The sequence below is a fragment of the Zeus faber genome, assembly GCF_960531495.2.
Source record: "Zeus faber genome assembly, chromosome: 21".
In the NCBI taxonomy this organism is placed as follows: domain Eukaryota; kingdom Metazoa; phylum Chordata; class Actinopteri; order Zeiformes; family Zeidae; genus Zeus; species Zeus faber.
The window spans coordinates 20337930-20359420 of NC_137208.1; the positions used below are offsets into that span (position 1 = coordinate 20337930).

Sequence of the window (21491 nt, forward strand, 5' to 3'; positions counted from 1 at the left end):
AAACGACAGCGTCAAATCCCACCTTTTGTCCCTGGCAGCCAAGCAGAGTGCGCCTCGTCCAGGCAGGACGTCGCTGACCATTAGCTGTGACCCTTAATGGAGCGGAAAGAGGGGGAAGGAAATGTTTTGCGATTGTATAAACGTGACAAGGAGGAGCGATGCAGGCTGGAAAATGGGTCGGAGCCACACTTTTGTCACTTAATATAAAAAACCGACCAAGTCTAGCCTTAAGAAACAGTATAGTATAGTGCACTTAAGCACTTTAGTGCACGTGGCAGTATTGTAAAGCGCACAGAGAGTGTAGACGTTAGATTGCTAGTGCTCTACTGTTAATTTACGAGAGTGGAGTTGGTGGAGGCGGTGTCTCTCGATGGCGCTTTGGGCCTTCGGGAAGGGAAAACACTGTCATTGCCTCTTATGGTCATCTTTGCTCTGGGGGTCTAACCCTGCCTTCCTCACCCTGTCCCCATCTCTCTTTGTCTATCCACCTATCTATCCATCTATCTGTTTCTCTTCACCTCGCTCTCTCTCTCTCTCTCTCTCTCTCTCCCTCCCTCTCTCCCCGTTGTCTTGTCTTGTTTCCTCACCTCTCGTGTGCGTATCCACTTGACCCTCATTTACTCTTTTCGATCACGCTTACATCAATTTGACTTTTCTGGCCCCCTATTGCATACCTGAGAGCTGATACCTGAGAGTGTTTCCCTCCTCTGTCCGAGGGCTTTTAGTATGTATTTAACAGGAGTGATGAAGTCTTTTTCATAGGCTGTCCCATGCGTTTTTTCCCCATTGAGTTTTGAACTGATGCAGAAAATGAGCTCTATGGATACGACAGGCTTACGAAATTAATTCAACAATTAACTTTTGCCCTTAATGCTGAAATGAACTATGCTACCCTGCATCTTGTTCGGGGCCTTGCGTTTCCGAGCTCATAAAAGCCTCATATTCCACAGGTGACATTTTTAAAGACGTAATTTATGGCTGAACTTAAATGAAATGTATCCAACACTAATGTTATTGTCCGCATTGTCTCTGCAGTGCGCTTATTTTAAATCAAAAATGTATCAGCTCAATAAATGTCCTCAGGTAATCAAAAAACAAAACTTTGTAAAAAAAAAAAAATTTGGAATGGAAAAATAAATTATTACAAATGATAAAAAAAAACAAGTATAATAATGTTGTCATATTAAAGTCTGGTCGGGAAATAGAGTCTCCCCGTTACAGAAGTGTAGGATTTATTATTTACAAGTTAAGTGTTTACGCAAAAACATCCAGTTTTTACTAAATTGCGTCCCGACGGAAAGCAACGGGGAGACGGTGTGATGCGAGACCGCACAGTGGGGGAGCACAGGGTTTTTGTTTTGTAACTGGACAGAATGGGACTGCTCCTTAACTCAGTTGTGTTTAAAATTGTTGCTTCATACAAGTAAGGAAACACACAAAATAAATAGAATATGAAGTGCAGCTGCTAGCGGTGTATCGACAGTAAGAAAAATAAGTGTTGAAACCGTTTCAAATATTCATAATCTATGTATAAAAAAAAAATTATATTTTTGTAACAGATATTTTCAACACTGCAGACATTTTTTGTGTATCGCCTCGGAGTGCAGGCATCGGCCGATGCCTATTATCTGGAAATGCACAAATATAGGCCCAATTAACCGGCCGACCGATTAACTGGTCGACCACTAGTTTTGGTGAGGGAAGTCATATTATGCGAGCTAACTTTCTTTGTTTCTTTGAGGACCACAAACATAAATGCTCTATATGCCTCTTAATTATTGCATGTATATAAAGAGACAAGACTTGCCTTGACTCTTTCTCTGGTCAGGTTTAACTTGGACCCGGAGAGGACCTGCACGGATGACAGGCTGTGGGAGGCGCTGGAGATCGCTCAGCTGAAGAACATGGTGAAGGCGCTGCCCGGAGGACTCGGTCTGTCTACACTCCAGTACACACCAGTACACACCAGTACACACCAGTACAGCTCGAAGTGCTTTAGGGACAGGGCTGGCTGTCGGAATTCAAATGCTTCTGCTGCTATTGAGCAAATTGCATTGATGCTTGTCACGGAATTTGAATATCTAAGCAGAGTTGATCTCTTCAGTGTACGTGGCAGGTTTATACTGTTTCATCTAGTTTCATTTTTTTTTTTTTGGAAGGGATTTTTTAAAAACATACAGGACAGATTTTGTTTTGTAACTCAGCATTGTATTTAAGGTCAGAAAATTGGTCCAAAAATGTATATTGCTGTCAAACTCAAGGTACCCCGGCCTAATATCACATCAGGATGAGTAAGAAAATAAATCCATCTTAGAATTCAGCCCTGTTGAGCATCTTATTGTACCTGCATGTCATCTGCGAAGGAATCTTGTGAGGGAATTCTGCAGGAAAGCAAATTTTCATTTTAGCTGTGCGCACGCATGTCTAGGTAGTGAAGGGTACGTCTTGTCACTCGCAGCTGTGATCGGTTTGCATCCGTTCTGCAATTCCTTGCATTGATGTTTTCCTTCCTTCCGGCTCTGCAGACGCGGTCGTGACGGAGGGAGGGGAGAACTTCAGCGTGGGACAGAGGCAGCTCTTCTGCTTGGCCCGAGCCTTTGTCAGGAAGAGCAGCATCCTCATCATGGACGAAGCCACCGCCTCTATAGACATGGCCACGGTCAGTTTGAGCACGTCTGTGTGAGCCTTCACAGGAACGTCCAGTAGGGGTGCCGCGACGAAAGGGGTTGAAGGTTCCCCTCCCGCCCGTTTTTCATTCCTGCTTCACCCCTTGAAAATGTTCTCCAAACTGAAAATGGCGGAAAATGCCGACTGGTAAACGAGCGTCGCGCTTTCGCGACGCCGCGGCAACCGGTGATAAACAAAGCAGATTCTCAACCCCAGCACTCGCAGCTAACGTCAAAAATGGACGGTGAAAGTGAGAATAGCGATCGCTCGCTCTAATAGGAGCTCGAAAGTCTGAACCTTTGGTGCTAGAATCAGTCATGTGTAGGTGAGTCTAGAATCCATTTATTGCAACAAAAAAAGGAAACCTTTCATGGCATGATCCTTTAACGCTCTTTATCCAACGTACCATATCTTGCATTACATGACTTTATTTCTTCTTCTTCTTTCTTTGCTGTTTTCTCTCACAGGAGAACATCCTACAGAAGGTTGTGATGACTGCATTCGCAGACAGAACAGTCGTTATCATTGCAGTAAGTCAGCCCTCACCCCGCCCACCCTCCCAGTCTTTTTTAGGTTTCAGAAGACACTGTGGGGGGGGGGGGGGGGGGGTGTTTCCCAGGATTTGAACCAGAGCTCTCTCTGCTTCTTGTTATTTGGACAGACTGTACCTTCGGAGGACCTTTCGAGAGGCTCTTCAAAGCCGCGCTTTGAATAAACCCAAAAACAACAACATTTCAATGCTATATTTTTTGTACATACTGTATACTTCTATGGCCGAAAATAGCAATCTTTTTTGCTTGGCAAACACCAGTTGCCAGTGGGTGATGCTTATGGGTGGTCCAAAGTGTAACCTGTGAGCTGTCCAATTGGAACCGCTCCTTCTTCCTGCATTGATAGATGCAGATGGATCCCCGATAAGCTCTCTGCATCCCATAGGAGAGAGGCTGCTTTCCTTAAACTCTCCTTCACTTCTGCTCGTTTCCTGTATTTCTGCCTCTTTCCTCTGGTACATTTGCACTGAGAACTCTTTTTGTCTCTTCCAAATCTTTAACCATCGTAAATGCTCTCCGAGTTCATTCCTGGTTGACTACTCCTCCCCTCAAACTCTCTCATTGATCAGCCTCCATTTTCTCCCCCTCCTCTTTCTCTCCCTCCCCGATTCTGTCTTCTGTCCTGTTTGTCCGCTCGTTAACCCGCCCTCCCTTGTGGATTTCCTCTCTGGACTCTTTTCCCCGCTCCTTTCATCTCATCGTCTTTGCTCTTTCCATTCTCCTCCTTTCTCCTCCCGTCCCTGTCCCTGTCTCTGTCCCTGTCCCGCCAGCACCTGGTGTCCTCCATCCTGGACGCTGAGCAGGTGCTGGTCTTCTCCTCGGGGATCTTGGTGGAGTGCGACTCGGCCCCCAACCTGCTAGCACAGGAGGACAGCCTCTTCAGTGTGCTAGTGAGAACTCACAAGTAGACCCGACCCCCTGGCCCGGCTCAGCCCCCTCCCTCTGGTTCAGCCCCACCCACCCTCCATTTTTGGTTCCCTACTTTCTTTCCTTCTACCTGTGGGTCTCCTTCCTCAACTCGAAGAGGTTTGTCATCAGCGGGAAATATCACGGCAGTGTTTCCGAAGCCGTTTTTCTGCCACGTCGCACTTTTTCCAGTGCGAAAATCCCATAATAACTTGCAAATTAGAAATGACTTCGGGACTCCATTTAAAAAAAAAAAAAAAAAAGTGGCCGAGAAAATTCAACTTACAAACTGCAAATAATTACTGTTTCTAAAGTCCAATAGAAAAAAAGGCCAATGTATTTGACATAACTAATCGAATGTTTCTGATTTGCTCTTTGCATTCAAACAAAATAAAAATTTCAGAATGAATTTAATGAATCTTTGAGTAATCTTGCGACACAAAAGCTAGTCTCCATTACTACTTTTCACGGGCACCCCCGGCGAGCTCTCACAGTGGTTTAAAAACACTGGATTACCGCATTCGCAAGACTTGTATTTTGTACGTATGTGGTCCAAATTGATCGGGAACAAATGTAATATATCAATTCATAGACGTTATCTCCGCCCACACTTTTTTAGTATATAAAGGACAAACATGAATAGATTGACGAATGAGACCTCTTCTATCTATTTCTGCTTCTTGCTTACCTGTTCTATCCCTCCCCACCGCCACCAGACTTCTTCTTCTTCTTCTTCTTCTTCTTCTTCCTGCTTTCCCTTTGCTGTATCTCTGGAATGTTAAAACCGGGGGCTGTGGGCTGGAGTTTGGGGTCAGGTTCTGCTTCAGGGCCTCACTGCCGCCGACTGACAGTCCGGTTGGTACAGCATGTATTCCCCATATTTACTCCACGATCATAAAATCAATGCGAAACATTTTCAGATACAAACGCCCGAACATCTGATAATTCTTGCTGTTTGTAACTAGAGCTTTAGCTGTAGCCTGCGTGCATAAGAGTCAGTAGAGACGATAGACATGTGCTTTGCAGGTCGCAGTTGCCATTTCGTAACCGATGTAGCTGGTGGCAAAGGGGGCGGAAACGCTATTTTGGAGAGATTTGGATACACGTGGTTTTACTATTCCATTTTATGTGTCAAATGTGCCTTGGTTCTGCAATAGGGGCCAACAGTTAAATAGTGAATGAACTGCCCCTCCCTCTCTCTGTTCAGCATCGCGTCCACACCATCCTCACAGCCGATCTGGTCATCGTGATGAAACGGGGGAACATCCTCGAGTACGACAAACCGGAGACCCTGCTGGAGCAGGAAGACGGCATGTTCGCCTCGTTCGTGAGGGCCGACATGTAGAGACGGCCCCTGCGGACTATGAGGGGGTCTACCAGGGGGCGTCGGCGTCGCTGGCTCGCGAAAGTCACCCTCAGCCACAAGGGAGACGGAGGTCGAAATTAATTACCAACCATCCGCCATCGGCGTCCCTATGGTGGACCGTGTGATCAGACGGGCATGGATCCCCCCTATGTTGCCATAAAACTGAAATGTAAACACAACTAGCGACTTTTATTATGACCATACCATACATCAGGTTTTGACGGGAAACCTTCAATTGCAGAAGATGGCGACACCAAAGACAACAATACGACTTGGCATCGGCAAAGCCGGCCACACTGGCCACGAGACGATCCACGCACAGGGCTTCAGGTTCTGCTTCTGGGATAGGAGGACTCCCCATTCAGTTGCCTGGGAGCGGACATTTACTCACCAAAATGGAAACGCTCCGATCGAGGTGTCGTTTCCGAGCGTAGGAAAATTTGGAGATTTTCGGATGGCCCACTCCAAAAATGGCGGCTGTCCGATACCCCCTCTACCGCACGCTTTGTTGCGATGCCCAAAGTCCCCCGGCGAGCGCTTCAGATGGATCTTTGCCGTTCAAGATCCAGCTGCTGCGGTTTCTCTTTTCTCATGGGTATTCACCGAGCTTTTGATATCTCCACTGACTCGCCCCTGGATGCAGCTGTTTTACAACGGATGGATGAAGTGACCCGGCCTGAGGAGGACGCCCCCTGAGGATCATTTTGTACGGACGCTTTTTTAAAAGTCTTTAACTTTCTCCATCTGGGAAATGAATATTCATGTTTGCATTATATCAGATCACTATTAACACATTTTTATCAATCCATAGCACTTAGTATGTACATAGGCGATAAGGCGGTATGTTCCAGCCAAGGAGGGGGGTAAAACTTGGAAGTATTTCAAATTCTTTTACAGTCGTGGAATGTTTGTTAGAAAGCAAGATCAATTGTGGAGGATTTCCTTTACTCGAGTGGGCTCCCCAGCTCCATCTACGACGCCGGCTTCATTTAAAATGTCACATGTTGCCATAGGATTGGAATTGATGGAGCTGTTCGCTGAATGTCAGTTCTATGGATTGTATTTCTATGCTTACACTAGTGCGAACACTGTAGGGTGCCGCGAGGCGCAGTTTGAGACCCGCGGACCCGCTGTCTGTCTGTCGTCATGCATTGCTGAACTGAAAACTCTGGGACAGTGGACCCCAAAGCGCGGGCTCCCATCCCTGAGAGACCTTTTGTGTTTTGTTTTGTTTTGTTTTTCGTTTTTGTTTTCCGACACTGTTGGAGTACACCGATTCTGGATCCGATCCCAAGTAGGTTTCTTCACAGTACGAAAACCTTTAAAACTAGAATTATCTTCAATTTTTTTTTTTTTTTGGCAATACAGTAACTGCCAAACCTGGCATAATGTTGTGTCCCGTCAGATGAAGGCCAGTAAAATATCCTCTCCCTGTTTAATATTGTCTTCCAGTGTCACACGGGATATCGTAGACTAAAGTACAGCTTTGGTATACGAGTCATTAATATGCTCTAAGCGTACGTTCAAGGTCAAGAGAGAGATTATTCATCACATACATATACATACATACATACAGTCATACATATATGCAGTGAAATGTCATGACACCGAGTGATTACGCACAATAAGCTCTATAAGCTCTAAAAATACTACAAATACTAAAATGTGCACACTAATAAAAACGTATATTGAAACATTAACCTCACTAAGGGCTGTACTTTTGGATACTTGTTAAGAGCGTGTTATTTTGGATGTCAAAAGTAATCAAGAAATACATGAAAAATAAATACTTAATTTATTTACAGTAAGCACATCTTATTTCTAAACATCAATAATAATTAAAAAATACAGACAATGTTTATTCTTTCTAGGTGATTTGTTTGAGGGCACAACGGTCGGACAACATCCAGCACGGTGCGATTTGGCCTTCCTCTCTTTCTGCCTGTTCTCTTCCTCTTCCTGCCTTCCTCTTCCAGTTACTATATCCAAGAATTGTACTGGATAGTTATTTCTACACACTCTGACTTTGTACTGTAGAACCTGTACACCAAATGCAATTCTGTGTGTGTATGTGTGTGTGTGTGTGTGCGTGTATGTGCTCATTTTATCATACTTGTGAGAACCGGTCTTCGAATTTACTATTTTTTGGTTTGGAAGTGCACCAAGAACATGGGTCCTCACTTTGACACCAGTACAAGTGTGTGTGTGTGTGTGTGTGTGTGTGTGTGTGTGTGTGTGTGTGTGTTTCCGGAGTGGATCATATCATCTCACGCCATTCAGCTTGTCTGACGTCGGCGTAAATGCCCTCATCTCGACCCCTTTGGTCGCAATTTCTCTCCCGCTCTTCCTTTCCCCTGTAGGACTTTGTTTCATTCACTCCTTTCTCATCCTCTGTTCTCTCTGTTGTTTATCCATTAGAGTGTATCCTGTTCTTTCATCCTCTTTGAATTTGCTTTTTTCTCTCTCCCCCGCTTTCTCTCAGACAGGGGAAAATTATGTCAACCCAGGGTGATTTGCTTACTGTGTGTGTGTGTGTGTGTGTGTGTGTGTGTGTGTGTGTGTGTGTGTGTGTGTGTTTTGACCTTCCCTACCTTGTTATCCACTGCCATATTTGCCTCAGTATTGAAAATAATTCCTTTTACTGACCTTTTTAAATCATAGTTCACCTGTGCTCTCAGCAAAATAATGTTTATATATTTTTACATACCAAAAGATAAAAATGTAATGAATAATAATAAAATAAATAATTATTATGTTTCTAGAAATAATCAAAATCATAATCATATCATAATCAATCAATCTAAATAATCATTTAATTTTAATTGAAGAATTCTTGTCAAAATCCTTTTTTGATTGTTTGTGGCATACCCAGCTTTTAAATCTTTTTCACCAATTTTCCTTCTTTTTTTCTAAGAATGATCATTGGTGTGAATAAAAACACCACGACACACTGTTGAAACAGGCAGATTTTACATTTTGCAGGGGTACTTCTTTGTTTATTTTGGGTCTTTTACTCTTCTGTGTTTGCCTGCAGGTACTGAAGCCCAATCCTCTTTATACTCCGTGTATAGTCCCTCCTCTTAATTTGTGTGTGTGTGGCCGTGTGTGTGTACTTCTGTTACAGTATATACTGTATGTTTGTTGCTTATATATATATATATATATATATATATATATATATAAATATGAGCTTTAGACAGTTGCAAAAACATATATTGAAGGATCTGTCGCTAGTGTGTTTCTTATGTGTACATCATGTTTTTAGTAAGCCATTTTATTCATTTTCTGAATATATAATCTGTAAAGCAAATTATAGAAAGTGTGCCTACTGTTTTACACTTATAATGATAGTTAAAAAAAGTTTCGAGTGACAAGTTTTTTTGCATTGTACAAGATAAAAAAAAATCTTCATAAAAAAAAGTTGTCATAATATAACTTCTTTGTGCTTGTTTTATTCATAATAGTTTAAACATGTCACACAGTTTACTATCCCACACAAAGTGTTGTTAAATGGCGCCACCTGGCGATTACGTGTATTACTTGCCTACATAAACACCTTTGTGGCAATAATAACGACGAATAACCGCCACTGGGGAAAAAAGTGAAATGAGAAAATAGATCAACCCCCATTTTAGTTTTTTCCAACTTAAAATGTAAGAATTACGTTGTAAAAAAATTTTTTTTTAAAGTGTATGTATAAAAAATATACTTATACCGTGGATATATATGAAAAAAAGATGCTTCGAGATTAATGTCTAAGGGTTTGGAATAAAAAAAGATTATATATATATATATATATTATATATAGTTGAAAAAACAAAATTGCAGCGCTCATCCATTGCAGTGTTACAGTAGCTCATATCACATCAAAACAACGAATAGGAGAAATAAGGTTAAAAATAATTTATAAAAAGATAGAAAAGCAGAAAAAACGGCAATACGCAATAAACCAAAAGAAAATACAAGAAAATAGAAAAATTGCAATATACAATAAATCTAAAAAAATAATAATAATAAAAAAATTTGAATAATAAAAAAGATACTTTATATTATAATAATAAAAACTTATTATTATTATAAGTCATATTGCACGCCAGTGGGACCAGCCTCCCCAGCCGAGGAAGTGGGACTACGTCAATGGGGGTCGGGGATGCGCCCCGAAGCTGCCGGAAACCTCCCAGACGCCGCAACTCTGCACGGGAGCAACTTTTGTGCGGCGCGGCTCCAAATTCCCACGCAACGCGCAACGCAAGTGCTCGGGAAAACTAAAAGACGAGATGACTGGGAGATCGGACTTTTCCCCTTCGGCCCTCTACCTCCGCAGGTGAACGGGGGAAAAAAAAGAAGAAGAAGAAGAAGAAGGAAAGAAATAATAATAATAAATAATAATAATAATAATAAAGACGGGCGAGATGTTGGCGCGGAAGAGCATCATCCCGGAGGAGTTCGGGCTCCCGGGGCTGGTGTCGCGGCTGCCCCGCAAGCCGGTGTTCCGCGACCGCGTCAACAAGGCGCGCTTCATCGCCAAGAACGGCTCGTGCAACCTGGCGCACAAGAACATCCGCGAGCAGGGCCGGTTCCTGCAGGACGTGTTCACCACGCTGGTGGACCTCAAGTGGCGCTTCACCCTCGTCATCTTCACCACCACCTTCGTCAGCAGCTGGCTGCTCTTCGCCATGTCCTGGTGGCTGGTGGCCTTCGCGCACGGCGACCTCGTCCCCAACAGCTCGGAGCCGTGCGTCACCAAGGTCACGTGAGTGAAATCCAAACGAATTTAAAAAAAAAAAATAATAATATATATATGTATAGATATATTTTTCGAATTTAAATTCGTGGTGAAGATGAAAAGGACACGTTCTCATCTTGATCGCTGTCCAGGGCGCGGACCGCCTGGCTCCGCCGCAGCTTCAACGCGGTCCAATGGGGGCGAACGTTTACAACGTTAAATCTCCTTTTCGGGAAAAACAAAACAAAAACCCCCCAAAAAAAACCCCAAAAAACAACCCACACAGTGTTGTCAGGCAGCCCTTCGGGTGTCACGACTTTGAAAGCCTGGTCGGGTTTTATTGAGGCTTTGGCGATTGGCTCGTTTGGCTGAGAGACTAGGAACAGGAAGTTGCGTCGCTTCCCTCCAGCCAAGCTGCTGGAGCAAAACCTTCGCGGCTGTCGGGCGTAGAAGCAGCGGTTGCCGAAGTTATTCAAAACGTGGGGGGGAAAAAAAAAAAAAGCGACACTCGGGTACGCGTGGCGTGGCTATGAGGCGAGTTTCATTGAATGCCCTTTCCAAAAGCTCGTGACAACGTATGTATTGTTGGAACATGCTTTAAACAACAGTAATACCTATACGCTTATCTGTTTTTATTCAAATGGCATGAGTATCACATTCAAAACGACTCTTTGCGATCGCTGCAGTACAGCCACTGCGTAACGTTTGCCACTGTAGGTTTGCAGGGGGAAGTGGCGCAACTTCCTGTTTCTAGTCTCGAATGTAATAGCCGCCGATAGAGCCAAAAGGTGACGTGAGTAGGTGCTAAAAAGTAAGTGAGAAAGGCTTCAAATGTTTTTCAAGGCTTAAACAATTGCCCCCATTCGACTGCATTTATATATTGTGAGTATTTATCGACCTGTCTGTCTGTCTGTCTGTCTGTCTGTCTGTCTCCTCCATCACCCCTCTTCCTGCCTTTCTTCACTCCCCCTACCTTTGCGCAGCCCATTTTACCGCCTCGCCACCCTTCCCCTTCTCCGTCCAAAGTGCCCTCTTTGCGGCCACGTTCGTTCAAACCCCTGAAACATCAACAAGCGCGTGTCGGCAAAGGAACGCTCCCTCAAAGTACTTCCCCTTTAACCCTCCCTCTCGCTCCGGCGTCGCTTCCCGCCCAGGTCGTTCACCTCGGCGTTCCTGTTCTCCATCGAGGTGCAGGTGACCATCGGCTTCGGGGGGCGCATGATCACAGAGCAGTGCGCCACCGCCATAACCGTGCTCATCCTGCAGAACATCGTGGGCCTCATCATCAACGCCATCATGCTGGGTGAGAGAAAGGGAGAGAGGGAGAGGGGGGGGAGAGCCCCAGGGTCCGACATGATGGATGACTCAAAGGTCAAGGAGGGCTCTTTTGAAAAAGTATTCACTGCACTAAAACATCCCCGATATTTGGTTGCGGATATTTTTATAGTTCCTCATGAAATTTCTCAAGGCTATATTCCTCTAGAACACTTTGGTTCCCAAAACCCTCTGCCTTCGCTGGAGACCCTGCTTCTTGCAGCCACAAAAAATCCACCCGACCCCACAAACACACACACACACACACACACACACACACACACCCTGTATAATCGGTAGCACCGGACATTTAGAGACAAATAACGACCTCCACAGGAAGCTGTAGAAACTACACCAACATGGCCAAAACGTCCATGAGGTTTGGCAGCAGAGGCCTCCTGCCACGCTGGTCACTCTGTCGTCGAATGTTCATCCGCGGCGGCAAATCTAAAATTCCCGATTGGACTCGTGCCGATGGATCACGGTCAGTTTGGTCAACGAGTGAATAAAATGACTCGATTGACATTGCATTCCATTGCAGCTTGACGTCGCTCATTATTTCACCCTGAAATCCACGGGTCCCCAGAGCGGACCCCAGGACGTGCAGTGTCTAATTCGGTGCAATTTGGACGCGCGGCACGTGTAATATTGATAAACGTTGCATAAACAAGCAAGCGCAGCTCTGTGCAGCGGCGGGGCTTCGGGGCTCTGCAACTGAGTCCCCGACGTGCGCAGCGCAGCCCGTTCCGAAGAGGCATGTTTTGAACAGGCTGCACTAATGTGGCAGATTTGAGGAATGCATGTGGAAGGGGGAGAATGATCTTTGGCGCCCCCTTCTGGGAGGCCCTTGACCCCAAGTTGACCACCGCAGCCGTATATGGCAGCATATGAGAATGATTTGAGAATAACTTTTATTAGGGAATGCCATTTTCGATTAGGTCACGTACAGTTAAAAGGTAAGATAGATAGATCGATTTGATGGGTCTGTGTCCGCAGGGTGTATCTTCATGAAGACAGCCCAGTCCAATCGGCGCGCAGAGACGCTGATCTTCAGCCGCCACGCCGTGATCGCTGTGAGGAACAACAGCCTCTGCTTCATGATCCGCATCGGAGACCTCAGGAAGAGCATGATCATCGGAGCCGCTGCCAGATTGCAGGTAATAGGTTCTATTCTAAGCTCCTCCCAACATTCTGCTACCCCCTCCCTGATTGGTCAGTAAATATCTAGAAACACTTTGGCCACTCACTGTGTGCTCGGACTAGAACTAGAAAGAGGGAGTGGCTCTTTTCAAATGCCTGAGCTTTCTTATCTGAGATTCGGACTCTGTGAAGGCCTGTGTAGCTGGCGACACGAATCGATTTACAAAACAAAACATTTGACTGACGAAGTGACTTCAGAGTCATTTATCACATGTAGGGATTCAGCGATCGTGAAATTCTGGGCTGATTCCAATGTTTAAAATAACAATTTGGCCGATAGCCGATTCCGAAAACAATGTTTTTTCCGAGTGCCCCTGAACGCGGCATCACTTACTGCTGGGAGCGCTGCAGAGAGCCGTGTCCGCGTCCTCTGAAAAGCTTTTCGCAGATGCCGCCGTACTCTCGGACGGATAAAACAAAAAGGTTGCCAGATATGCTTGGAGGCCGTTAATATATCTGGGCGGCCCGCCCAAGTAAAGTCTATGTGTGGGGAAACACTGGATAAACATCGGCCGCTGATGGCAGTCAACAAGGCGAAATAACGGCCGATACTGATAAATCGGCGCACCCCTAAACACTTTTGTTCAATATGAACGAATTGTTCCGCAAGTCTCGCATCACTAGAGCGGAGGCCACGGGAAGGTGTTGCCGGAGACGGAATTCTGCGCCGAGTAGCTTTAGCGAATAGCTCATGTAGAATCGTGGACGGACAGCGGTACTAAAGCGTCGCTCCCCGTTCTGCAGGTGGTGCGGAAGACGACCACGCCGGAGGGCGAGGTGATCCCCATCCACCAGATCGACGTGCGGACGGAGAGCGCCGTTGCCAGCAACAGCCTGTTTCTCCTGGCACCGCTCATCATCTGCCACGTCATCGACAAGAACAGGTAGGTAGTAGACAGGGAAATATGACATCATATTCTATTATAAATGATTTTTCCCTCCCCACATCAGTTATCCGATCTTACCTGTCGAACTCTGAATGTGTGGACTAGGCGTAGTGATGAGAGGTTCGACTTTTTTAATTTTTAATTTTTAATTTTTATTTTTTTAAGATCAGTTCTCGACAAGTCACTCACTAAAATTTGTCATTTGATGGTGAATTGTGAATTGAGAATTCACATCCCCGCCCGCTCTTTTGTCAGAGTGACTCCCGATTATTTAAAAGGGTTGTTCGCTACGAGCAAATCAATTATGAATCCTGCATCACTAACTACTAGTAGACCATAATAAGCCCCGTTATAAGTGTTTCTGATGTTTTGAGTGATTTAAAGGATACTGGCGCACACACACATACACCAGGATATGTGTGTGAGGATTGTAATAGCTGTTTCTGAGAATTAAAAAATGGAATTTAGCTGAAGTCTCAATACAGGGCAATGCAACTCAATGGAAAGAAATTTGGGGGAGTTGGAACAATTGTATCGAAATTGCCAAACTTCTCCCCCGATGGTCACTTAAGCCAGTGTTATAGAGGCGTGCGTTTGGTTTTGATGGCGTGCTACATGTCTTGCCATCAGCCCCCTGTACGACCTGTCAGCGATGGAGCTGCAGTGCAGCGACCTGGAGGTGATCGTGATCCTGGAGGGCGTGGTGGAGACCACGGGCATCACCACCCAGGCCCGCACCTCCTACATCTCCGAGGAGATCCAGTGGGGCCACCGCTTCGTTCCCATCGTGACGGAGGAGGAGGGCGTGTACTCCGTGGACTACTCCAAGTTTGGCAACACCGTCAAGGTAACGGACGGGCTAAACCCTTTCAGCTATTTTATTATTTGCGCACATCGGTCAGAATCAGTTTATTCTAAGTACATTTTACATACACTTGGAATTTGTCTTGGCAAGGGTTGTCGCATTGCAGACAATAAGCATAGAAAAGAAAACAGTAAAGAACCAAATTATTAAAGTATAGAGAATAAATGTTATGGATAAAGGCTATGGCGGAGGCTAAGTGGCCAGTATTATTGCCAGTATTGACTGTGGATATAAATATAGATTGGATGTTCTGTGCAGGATTAATACATCTGTATACAATAGCATTATTTATAATAATGGATGAGGAGGTATAAATTATGTTATTACTAAATTATTACATAATTTATTGTGTACAACATTATCATAGTGTCTACAATGTTATTACAATGCTAGTACGCAAATATGAATGACACTGTGTTTATCATTTTTGGCTGTGGTTTCAATGTAAATTACAACAGATATTATTAATAGGGATGGGTATTATCTGGGTAGCAATACCAATGTCAATTTTAAAATAGTATACCAAAATAAGACGAGCTGTGACGCGCTGTGCTGCGGGATTTCCGCGTCCGATCGAGGCTCCGGGATGCGTTCAAAATTTCGAACTCAGATGACAAGTTTCGGTCCGGCAGTACGACCGGATGTTGCATGTATGTATTTTTATTTTTGTTCGCACTTTGCAAACACTATACAGAGGGCGTTTTAAACGCTCCTTCGTGGGAAATGGGAAACTGCTCGCCGTCGTACTGGAAAAACCGAGCTTTGCCATTTCCCCCGACATATTTTGTCCCGCAAAACTGAGACGCGGTCTCATCCGGATGGCGGCTCCGACTGTCGGATGCGGAAACGCCGTCGGTGTGAATCAGGCTGAAGTCCCTTGAAAAGGAAACTGAGGAAACGGCATAAAGCGAAAGTTCCCGTTCCCTGCAGGTAGCGACGCCACACTGCAGCGCCCGGGAGCTGGACGAGAAGCCGTCCATCCTGATCCAGACGCTGCAGAAGAGCGAGCTGTCGCACCAGAACTCTCTGCGCAAGCGCAACTCTATGAGGCGCAACAACTCCATGCGGAAAGGAGGAGCCGGGGGCGGGGGAGGAGGCGGCGGCGGCGGTGGGCTGCGGAGGAACAACTCGGCCCTCGCCGTCCCCAAGGTCCAGTTCCTCACGTCGGGCGACGGCGGGGCCAGCCTCACCGCGGTCACCTGACGCGAGGCCTGGGTCGCCATGGCCGCCGCCGCCGCCGCCATCAAGTGCCTGCGTTGGTGCGTTTGGAGCCACATCCTGTTGTGTACACTCGTCTGCCACCACTTTAATAGATGATGCTGCTCCTCTGGGGCTTCCGCTCTGTGTCGATTTGGTTAGATTTTTGGAGTTTCAATTAAAAAACATAATTTGAAAAGCAGTTTCTGTTTGATACTTAAAGCTCTCGACGTGTTAATGATGATGATGCAGATCATAATAATAATAACAATAATAATTTCAGCCTCTGTTTTATGATGATATTGACCTCACGTTTCATTTTCTGTAATTGTTGCATTTTCTCCAGCTAATTTGCCCTTTGGAAGCTCCTAAATCATAACTCTTCAATTAGTACAAATTTTTCACATATTTGGTCTCAATTATAAATCAGTTTTGTATAAATCATTTTGTTGTGATATTTGTGTGATATTTCTTGTAATACTCTGCCATAATAATAACTTGTTCCACATTAAGGAGCACTTTTGGAATGTGCAATTTATTACAACTTCCGCATTATGTGAGTGTTGGTAAATCCCAGTCAATAAGAAATCCAATAATCCAATAAAAAAATGTGTAATATTTAATTTTCATAAATATATGACCATAAAGTTGATGGTCATTTATAATTGAGAATCGTAGATCAGGTGAAATAGATGTAAGTAGACCCTTAAGGTCCAAATGTCAGAACAAAATAAGATTTTGGGAAAACCCAAACATGGTATCCTTTATTAAAATATGTTATATTTAGCCCTACTCTATGCCATATAATGAAAATAAAATATTTGCTCCATTAATCATAGATTTAAAACCATGATTCCATATAAAGTATATTAATAAATATTTTAGAACAAAGTTGAATTAAAAAATATATATATACTCTTTAGTTTTAATTCAAGTTTGTTCACAAATAATATGCTGCGGTTGGATCATTTGTGTTAATTTGTGCAATGTCTCAAATATATATAAATATATATATATATATATATATATATATATATATATATATTTATTATGACAATAAGCACAACTGAATGATGCCCTATGTCCTATGCTGCATTTGGAATGGCATACTATGTACTACATACTACGCACTGGCTTGGGGGTTGATGACGTCCCGCCTAGTCACTTTAACCTATGTTTTTTATTTTTATTTTTTATTAACATTATCGTAGATAAACATAGGAGTTGGCAAATAGAAAGAATCACCATATCACCTAAACAGATATCGAAGGAAAACACTGCAAAATATAATTACATGCACTATCACATATGAATATAGAAAAACTAAAATCAAGAAAATAAGAAAATACACGTAATGAATTAAATAAATAGACAAAAAATAAATAAACACAATAAACGTAAGTATGTTTTACACATCAGGGGTTGCTTAATATCTTTTAATCGTACATTTCCAACCATTTGCGGCTTTTTGTTTTGAACAAATTTCAGAGATGTAATAAGAAATTCTACATCCACCAGCAATAACACACATTTTGGATGAGATCTAAGGAACCTTTCTTTGCGCATCTGTACTAGTGTGCAGTGTTCGCTTTATAACGTCATAAGGATCCGTGCAGGAAGTTTCATTAATTAGCAGTTTTTCACGTTGTATAATGAAAAATGCCATTTTTGGGGTTATTGCCTTATTTCATTGTTCTACTTGTGTAATGCAGCTCAGCGCGCCAATGCGTCGGATCGGTCGATTGTCCAAAAAATGACGATTGAACGAGGAAGCCGAAGCCTTTAAGTAAAAGTCGCGCGGTTTGAAGCGTGTAGACAGCAGCGGTCGATTTAAGGAGAATTAACCTAAATACATTTTAAAAAATAGCCGACACATTTAACATAATTCATAACTGTTATACAGTCATATTTCTGCCACTTTCCCCACAACTGATTGTGAATAAACTGCCGATGGAGGCCAACACTGGAATAATAGAGTGCTGTGATTCATGTATGTAATGATTCATTAATGTGTATTCATCCACTTGTGAATCATTATATTCATATTTTTTCACATCACATTCCTTCATAGTATTTATATCATGTTATAAGGTGATAACTTATTGTTATAACATCTTACGTCTCACGTTATAACGTAATAAATAGTATATTGTTATAACAATAAATATTTATTGTTATAAGGTGATAAGTTTGTTTTCCGTAGTAACGGGAAAATATCTTGTTATGACGTGGAAAAACATGTCGTTATAATAATTAACTTTCCGATCCGTTTTTTTTGTTCTGGCGTGGCAGCAATTTGCTTCCTTTCTAAACAATAAAAAAACAGAAAATAATATTATATTATACTATGTTATACTAAATTATACTATACGATTATACTATGTTATAGACAAACTAAAGTAATTTGGCCTACTACATACTATGCTAGTAGTAATATTTATGAAACTTCAATATGCAATACTGTATAATATACAGTATAGTATATAGTACAAAATGGTTATACCAATATAATATATGTATAACCATTTTGTTTTCCACCCTGGAACACACAGTAGGACTATATGTGTAGTTTAAAATTTTACATATATTTAAGCAAACTTGCAAAATTATGCACTATCAATACAGGACAAGCCTAGCTGGTCTTTATTGTCACAAACACACCACAACACATGCATTACATGCAGCTACGGCTGACTCACACACAGATGGAGGCCATGAAATGTCTTTTCCATCCATCTATCCATCTATGTCTAGCTTTGAAAAAAGGTGCCCCGCCCATCCAGCCTTCTCGATGACACTAAACGAGCGCACCTCCCTGGCGCAGCAGGTGTAAACCGTCAGGTAGTTGTTAAATGGCAGCCGTGTTGGGCGCGAGGCAGTGACGCGATTAATGGACGAACAAACACTCACGGAAAATTAGAGCAGCATCGTGGAAAATAACAGGCAATGTCTGTCTTACCTCTTATTTTTATCTCACTTTTACACAATGGAGCTTGGCTGGGTATGGATGGACGTTTGGATCTTGGTTTCAGAGCATTACATGAATTGGCTTTAATATGAAGTTGTGTATGATATGAATATGCCATTCCGTCGACGCAGTTGGGTCTGATGAGCGACCAACCGGAGATCCATCTGCTAATGCCACTACTCCAAGCCCCCAATTAAATGATTCTTCTTTTGGTATGAAAGTATGTATTGTAATAATTGTTTGGAATTTAAAACCCAAGTGTAATGGGGAATATAACTAAACAATACTATAAATACAATTAACTGCTGATGATTTATATTTATCATATTAGGACCCCTCCCCCTCCCCCATTAATATTTTTTCAGATGGCGTCAACAAGACGCAACTTTCACATGAGGATGCTTTGAATCAAACCGGGAGACCCGAGACAGGTGGATTCCTCTCGGGTCACTTTGGATTTGATGGTGCGTCAAGATTCTACATTCACTAGTGGTGGAAAAGTAACAAAGTACTGTGTGTGTGTGTGTCAGAACATTAAAATCGCTGACGGGAGAAGTGAATAACATGGTCATCTAGTTCCAATGGCATCCGTCAAGAGGTGGGATGTATCAGTCAGTTCTTAAGTTGACGTGTTGGAAGCAGGAAAAATGGACAAGCCTAAGGATCTGAGCGACTTGGACAAGGGTCAAATTGTGATGGCTAGACGACTGGCTCAGAGCATCTCCAACGGCAGGTCTTGTGGGGTGTTCCTGGTATGCAGTGGTTAGTACCTACCAAAAGTGGTCAAATGAAGTACAACCGGTGACTGGATCGTGGGCGCCCATGGGCTCATTGATGCACAGGGGGAGTGAAGTCTAGCTTGTCTGGTTCGATCCCACAGAAGAGCTACTGTAGCTCAAATTACCGAGGAAGTTAATGCTGCTATGATAGAAAGGTTTCAGAACACACGGTGCATCACAGCTTACTGAGTATGGGGCTGCGTAGCAGACTGGTCAGTGCCACTGCTGACCCCTGTCCACTGCCGAAAGCGCCTACAATGGGCTGTTAAGCTTCAGAACTGGAGCAGTGGAAGAAGGTGGCTTGGTCTGAATCACATTTTCTTTTACATCATGTGGACGGCCGGGTGCGTGTGTGTCGTTACCTGGGGAAGAGATGGCACCAGTATGCACCATGGGAAGAAGGGGGCCTCACCTCCCAACTTACAAGGATCTGCTGCTAACGTCTTGGTGTCAGATACCACAGGTCACCCTCAGAGGTGTTGTGGAGTCCAAGCCTCGACGGGTCAGAGCTGATTTGGTGGCACAAGGGGGACCTTCACAATATAGCCAGGTGGTTTTAATGTTGTGGCTAATCCGTGTGTGTACGTATATATGTAAAAATAGAAAAAATGCATCCTTGAAACTTCTGATTAAGTGCTCATCAGTGATTGGTCCATATCCTTATTTTGTCAGGGTGTTGGTACTTTTATTCAAGTAAAAATAGCTGAGTACTTTTTCCACCACTCTTTCCACTACTCCTAATTGGCTGGCTGTCTGTCTAAATTGGGCCAATTAGGAGTTAAACAGTGGCGGGGGGGGGGGGGGAGTACTCAGCTTTTACTTGAGTAAAAGTACCTCGTTTTTTTCCCTCTGTCTCTTTTGAAATGATCAGGTTTGGCAGGCATCCGCTCCTTCAACACTGAAATGGAGAAGGAGACGGAGAACCGGATCATCGGCGGTAAGGAGGCCTGGGCCCACTCTTGGCCCTGGCAGGTGTCCCTCTGTTTTGCTTCCATGCCGGTCTGCGGAGGAGCCATCATCACCCCGTTGTGGGTCCTCACTGCGGCGCACTGTTTCAAGCTGTGTGAGACCATCCCTGTCTGCATAATGCATTTAACATTCATGTTATTAATCTTTATTTGTGTAGCACCTATATACCTAAATGACCAAAGCTATTTGGCAATCAAAAATAATCATGAATAATATTATTTATTTGTAGTAGCACCTAAGATTTAGTAGTAGATTTGTATAGCACCTCTATACCTAAATTCCAAGTTATTTACATTAACAGAAGGTAATAAAATGTCAATTAAAAATAATTATGAATAACTATTATGAATAATTACCTTTTTTGTGTGTATGTATGTGTGTGTATGTATGTGTATGTATGCATGTATGTTTATATATATATATATATCTTTTTTTTTTTTTTTTTTTTTTACTGTATTTAACCCACACTGCTGCATCTAAATGAGTTTTGTTTTTAAGCCATAAAAAACCCTCTTATTGGACCGTGCTGGCTGGAAAACATGACCTAGATAATCCACACGAACCCGCCCAACAGGTGGGACGCCTACTCCAAACGCAGTATTTTTATTTTTGTGTACGGCTTTATTTGTGTTTCTTAAATGTAAGCTGTGGCTGACCTTTTGACTCCTTTTTGACAAGTTGGTTGAAGTTGCCCGGATTATCAACCACCACGCGTACAACACCCGGACCAAGGAGGGGGACCTGGCGCTGTTGATGCTCCAGACTCCATTGATATTCAACCAGTTCATCAAACCCATTGACATATGGATGGGACAGCTGGAGCCCCAAAGGAATTGCACCATCACCGGCTGGGGCTCCACCTGCGAGAGTACGTTTCTTGCCTTTGCGAGAGAAATATAATTGCTACATCAGGGAGAAATCAACAGTAATTTCGATGTTCCTCTCTCTCTTCCTCTCTCTCTTCAGATGGCCCTCGGGTCAACAGACTGCAGGAAGTGAACGTGACCTGCCTGCCATTCAACACCTGCAACAACTTCTACCGTGGCCGGATCAAGCAGACCATGTTCTGCGCCGGGGACCTGGAGGGAGGTGTGGA

At 43.5% G+C, this 21491-nt stretch overlaps 2 protein-coding genes across 6 annotated transcripts in view; both read left to right on the forward strand.

Moving 5' to 3' along the window:
- The window catches only part of abcc9 (ATP-binding cassette, sub-family C (CFTR/MRP), member 9), a 73740-nt gene extending 66391 nt beyond the window's left edge, over positions 1-7349 (forward strand). For 2 of the 5 annotated variants that reach the window (XM_080022199.1, XM_080022202.1), the window contains 5 exons: positions 1829-1932; positions 2526-2659; positions 3135-3197; positions 3989-4979; positions 5332-5470. In XM_080022199.1, coding sequence (XP_079878325.1) covers positions 1829-1932; positions 2526-2659; positions 3135-3197; positions 3989-4126 — 439 coding nt within the window. In that variant the 3' untranslated portion in view covers positions 4127-4979; positions 5332-5470. Of the gene's footprint in view, positions 1-1828; positions 1933-2525; positions 2660-3134; positions 3198-3988; positions 4980-5331 lie in introns of all 5 variants that reach the window. The other 3 variants (XM_080022198.1, XM_080022201.1, XM_080022200.1) reach the window with 2 other exon arrangements.
- A 2342-nt stretch (positions 7350-9691) lies between these two features.
- Positions 9692-16065, forward strand: kcnj8 (potassium inwardly rectifying channel subfamily J member 8). Its single transcript, XM_080022101.1, has 6 exons — positions 9692-10243; positions 11371-11519; positions 12527-12687; positions 13475-13614; positions 14248-14464; positions 15413-16065. Exons 1-6 carry the CDS (start codon positions 9903-9905, stop codon positions 15683-15685), a joined length of 1281 nt encoding a protein of 426 aa, XP_079878227.1. The 5' UTR covers positions 9692-9902; the 3' UTR covers positions 15686-16065.
- The last annotated feature ends 5426 nt before the right edge of the window (positions 16066-21491 follow it).

Coding starts and splice junctions, on each gene's coding strand:
- kcnj8 (XM_080022101.1), top strand. CDS start 9,903: ATGTTGGCGCGGAAGAGCATCATCCCGGAGGAGTTCGGGCTCCCGGGG. Junction 12,688..13,474: donor GAGCCGCTGCCAGATTGCAG/GTAATAGGTTCT, acceptor CCCGTTCTGCAG/GTGGTGCGGAAGACGACCAC. Junction 14,465..15,412: donor AGTTTGGCAACACCGTCAAG/GTAACGGACGGG, acceptor CGTTCCCTGCAG/GTAGCGACGCCACACTGCAG.